General features: G+C 46.8%; 1 protein-coding gene across 1 annotated transcript in view; it reads left to right on the forward strand.

Annotated features, from left to right (window-relative positions):
* Positions 1 to 3,133: 3,133 nt before the first annotated feature.
* LOC104618284 (rab GDP dissociation inhibitor beta) overlaps positions 3,134 to 4,958 on the forward strand; it is an 8,550-nt gene continuing 6,725 nt past the window's right edge. Inside the window, exons 1-2 of the mRNA XM_010283834.1 lie at positions 3,134 to 3,235; positions 4,115 to 4,214. Of these exons, the coding sequence (XP_010282136.1) occupies positions 3,149 to 3,235; positions 4,115 to 4,214 (187 nt within the window). The 5' untranslated portion in view covers positions 3,134 to 3,148. The remainder of the gene's footprint in view (positions 3,236 to 4,114; positions 4,215 to 4,958) is intronic.

Genomic DNA, 4,958 nt, shown 5'->3' on the forward strand with positions numbered 1-4,958 from the left:
GTGTTCGACCCCAGCTGGATACCTGGAGCTTTCCCTGCTGTGTCTTGGTGCCCTTTCAGCTGTCAGCAGCAGCTCAGTTTTACCTGTCTGCGTGGAGCTAATGTTTATAACATGGTCAGAAAGCCACAGATTTGAACTCTTGACTCTTCCCCCTTTTTATTACAGTCTAAACTGTTTCTAGCCCTTCTGTTATCGGTACAGGCTGTTTGTTTTCCTCAGTCCCTGACCCAAACAACATAATGACATACCAAGCAGTTCCTAGATGCAGACTAGCGCGGCTGTGGATGGGTATAGCCAGCGGTCAGCCAGCGCAGCCGTCGAAAGGAATTGCTGAGCTGGGAGGATAAATCTATTGTGCGTCTCATGTTTTATGACCGTGCTGTTGCCTCATCGGCTGTGGAGGGAAGCGACGGCGAAAGGCCTATGCGGGATTTCAACGCTTCGGGGCTCTGCAGGAGCCTGGGTGATATAAGGAACCTGTGAAATGAGCCTTGGATAAAATAGTATCATCATACCTCCACCTTTATCCCCATATCGGTGTTTAATGGGTATGAAATAAGACTGAGAAGGTACTTAAGACCGCTTATATCTTCTGCTGGTATCCAGATTAGCTCTAGGGGGATGCTGGCAATTTGGGCAGGCAATCTGTTGAAAGGATACACGTTCACTGGGAAGTGATGGGTGAGCTACTCTGAGAAGATAGAGCAAGAAATGCTTTGAAGTTTCCTTGAGTGGATGAAGGAAATCAGCTGACATCTGAACGGAAGAATGTAGCTTCTGCAGCTTTTACTGTAACTTCATCCCTACAGTCGATACTTACTGTTTTGAAATCCTGGTTGGCTTCCTCATGGCTCAGCTCCAGTGTGGACGTTGGCAGTCCTGTACCACCATCTGGCAGAGCTGGTGAGCCAGGGTTTTGGAAGATGTTCCGGGGGGAATAAAACCACAGGTTAGAGCAAAGAGTCAAACCAGAGCTCTTGCGTAGAGCTCCGAAATTCGATTAACTGAGGAGATCATGCTGGCTAGTGGTGATGTACTCGGTGTGATAGTCCCATGTTGCCCGTGGTAAATCATTAACGTTTGAACTGACACCGTAAAAGCCGCCTGTACTTTCACTAGTGCAGTTCCTCAGCCTTGCAGGGCTCATGGTGCTCTGGAATAGTGTCTTAACAGAGTTTGGTGCAGCCATGTCTGCTGTAAGAGTCTCTGCTTCCTTCAGCCTGTCTGGAAAAAATGGAAGGGTTTTGTAGGACATGAGGGATCTGGAGTCTGTGGATGCTGGTATGGTGCTGGAGGGAACAGCTGATGGATCAGGGAGAGATTTTGTGGGAAGTACTGTGGCTAATTCTGTTCATGATCCACGTGATGACCATGAAGCCTTGAAATCGCCCACAGCTTCAGGGATTAGACTCAGACCAGCCCTTTCTTGTCATGCGCTAGGCCGACAGCTCTAGCTTTGCTCTTCAGGGCCTTGGCTGAATTACGGTGGCATCCCGGTGGGTCACCGGCTGGCTAGCAGTGCCTTGCTCTCCCAGCAGAAAAGATTTGCCTGTTGCCACGTGGAAGCGCAAGAACAGCAAGTCCTCGTGCCAGCGATCCCTGCCAACCATCCCTGCATCTACAGATGTTGAGACACTTGGGAACAAAATGACCCCTCCTGCAGGCTGCCTTTGGGTTGGTGGGTTGGTCTTTGGTGAAGTTGTGGTTTTAAAAGTTTCCTTTACACTGAGGATTTACCAGGATTAGGATTTGCAAGTCACATATATATGGTGGGAGACTTTTTTGCATTATAACAGTGGTTTGGCTGAGTGCACTAGCCGATAACCATAGTGGCCAGTGTTGCCATAACATACTTTGAAGTAAGCCTCCTGCATGCCGCGGCGGCAGGGATGTGACACATGAGGAGAGTCGTGAGTGCTCTCCGGGGCGAGGTGCATGTGGAGTAAACATGAAGGATCTCACGGAGATGCAGATCTCTGCTGCGAGGGCCAAGCTGCTGGTTCTCTTGAATGAACAGCTCCTCTGCTCCTGGGCGAGCAGATGTGCAGCGGTGGCACCTCTCAGCAGCTGGATGTGGGGTTTTATAGGCTGTATGAAAGCTAATGTGAGATGTGGACGGGACCTACAAATTAGATAATGCTGGTGGTAAACAAGAACTCAGGTGCAGCTGTAATTCTGCACTTGGAGAGAGTTGGGGCAGAGCAAGAAAGATCAGTTAAGCCTCCGTTGATAAGCAATCCTAAGCATGCAGGTATTCAAGTTTTTGTTAAGCTCTTTGGCTTGTGAATGCCAGAGCCAGTGACTGGGTTAGTTGCAAAGTTACGTTTTAATGGGGATTTAGCCATGCAGCTCCTTAGCTGGTTCTGCAAGCTACAGCTTGTGTCCCTCTGCGATTAGTCTCAGCCTCTTGGTGTTGCGTGCGGACGTAGCAGCTGAGCTGCTGCTCAAAGTAATGTCAGTGTTTTTAATCTCAGTGGGTACATAGCAAGGATAGCAAAGTGTCTACTGAGATGATAAAGCTCCCAAATGGCTTAATTTATTCTTTATGTTCCCTCTGTCCTCTAAGAGTAGCTGTTTGACTGTCTTGTGTGTCCCAGTGTGGCAGATATCAAAGATGGATGTTTTGAGGAGACTACCTGGAGTCCTTTAAGGCAAAGTTTTATTCTCCTAGTGTCACCCATATACGTGGGTGCTACCTCTGTGTGAACATCCTTAATTTGATAGCTGGTGGTTTAGGAGTACAAATTTTCCTGATCTGGCCCAAATGCATGAACTTCCCAGAAATATCCTTGGAGGAGCCCCGATAGGTGGTGGTTGTGTAGTTAAAACATCTTGGTTGGCTTGCCCAGAGCAGACAGCAAACCTAGTAAAGGGTTAATCTGTCTCACATAGAAGTCTTTCAGCATGGAGTCTCACATAGAAGTCTTTCAGCATGGATGTCTTAATTCTGGAGTGAGGCAACTGGTGTGTTTGTTTTTCAAAGGACTGTGCATGTACCTTCAAATCTAGGGATGTGGCGGGCTGTCTGAGCGTGCTCTGTAAGAAAGCATCGTTAGGAAAAATGGAAGGAGGCTCAAACACAACTAAACGTGTCCCTTGCATCTCTTCTCGTTTCCTCTCTTGGTAGGAATGCATCCTCTCTGGGATCATGTCAGTGAATGGAAAGAAAGTCCTTCACATGGATCGTAACTCCTACTACGGCGGGGAAAGCGCATCCATTACACCCCTGGAGGATGTAAGTATGGAGGCTGACACCCGCCTATTGTGTCCTCCCCAGGCACATAAAGGGGGCTTTATTTCAGGCTATCCCAGGGGTGGATTTGAAGTAATTACTCTTAAGGGTTTCCTTTGAGTAAGAATGTTTTATGGCACTTCCACACCAGATAACAGCGGAGGAGAAAGCGGTGCATATGCTTATACTTAGTAGATAGTGCTTGTTTTCTGCAGTGCCCAGTCAAGATTCAAGCATGCACCAGAGCTAGATGTTTAAACTCTGACTAAATTGTTACCGCCTTGCTTGCCGGCAAATGTTGGCCTAACAAAGGCCGTGTGCTCTCCGTGCCTTGACGTTAACGCATGGTCCTTGATCTGTGAACGCTTGCAGATAGATAGGTGCCATCTCATTTGCTCACAGCTTTCGTCCTGCGATTGTGTAGCCCCTAAAGCTGTTAGTGTGGCTGATTGATCAGATGTCAGGAAATCACTGCTCTCTCTGCTGCTTAATTGGGTTAAATATTTCTATTGGAGAATCTGATTTCAGTAAATGGAGGAGCCTGCCTTCTCCTGAAATAGGCATTTTCATGAGATTACCTTTAGCTATGTTAAACAGTATTTTGGTTCATCAGGTCTTAAATTCCCAAGCTTTAAGACTTGGAGGAAGAAAGACTGGATGAGCAGAATAATGCTGCCTGATTATTACTGTAAGAATTTACTGGATGTGCATTGTGTATTGCATCAAAAATCAAATCCGAGCTAAAACGCTGGCCAGAAGCTTGCTGTGAGGAGCTTATGTTCAGCTGGGGAGGTATGGGGGTGGAAAGTGTGTACATGTGTGGGAGAAATTTTACCCTTAGATACTTCCTCTGTTATAATAAGTTTTGTATTGTCTCCAAAGCTCTACAAAAGGTTTAATCTACCAGGAACTCCACCAGAGTCTATGGGGCGAGGAAGAGACTGGAACGTGGACCTAATTCCAAAATTCCTTATGGCTAATGGTAAGTGGTCTTGAGCTCCCAAGTCTGCCTCGTAAGCTTAGCATGGGTTAGTGTTCAGTGCTGTAATCGAATAAACAGCCCTTCAGCCATCTCTTCATCAGCTTGTGGAAGCATTAATCAAAGAGCTGCGGAAAGCTCAGTCGAGCTGATCTGCATGCGTTTATGCCAGAAGCACCACAGTTTCTGCTCTGTGACTCCTTCGGGCTGTGGATCTTTCAAACTCAGAAGATGGCTCCGGCTTGGAGCGTGCAGCAATGGCCTGTCTGGAAGGTTTGAATGGCCATTTTCCAACATCCTCTCTGAAAGCGTTTGCATTTCTAGCCAGAATTAATGCCATGAATTTGGGTGTTGTTATTCTTCCATGGCTTAGGAAGAAACGGTTGATTCCATGGTGATTGTTAATCCCCTTTGTTCCTGTTTTATGACTTGCAAACTCTGTCATCCCTTATTGATGCTACAAACCCTCATTCTTTAATTTATGTGTTCCAGTACTGGGACAGGTCTTCTGGACCAAATCCACTATCGGTGAAGTGGTTATCAATGCAAACAAATTCAGGGGCCACTCATTTTGCCAAACAGCAACCACTAGCTACTGGAATCTCTTGTCCCTAAAGCATGAGGGAATGAATATATTGTGTAGTGCCAGTCTTGCTCAGGGTTAGTACAGTGGAAGTCTTGGTTTGATTCCAGTCAAGCTTTGGTTACTCTTAGTCTCAGCTTACTCTCAGCTTGCACAGGAATTCC

This window comes from Phaethon lepturus, unplaced genomic scaffold, assembly GCF_000687285.1.
Source record: "Phaethon lepturus isolate BGI_N335 unplaced genomic scaffold, ASM68728v1 scaffold38843, whole genome shotgun sequence".
Classification (NCBI taxonomy): Eukaryota; Metazoa; Chordata; class Aves; order Phaethontiformes; family Phaethontidae; genus Phaethon; species Phaethon lepturus.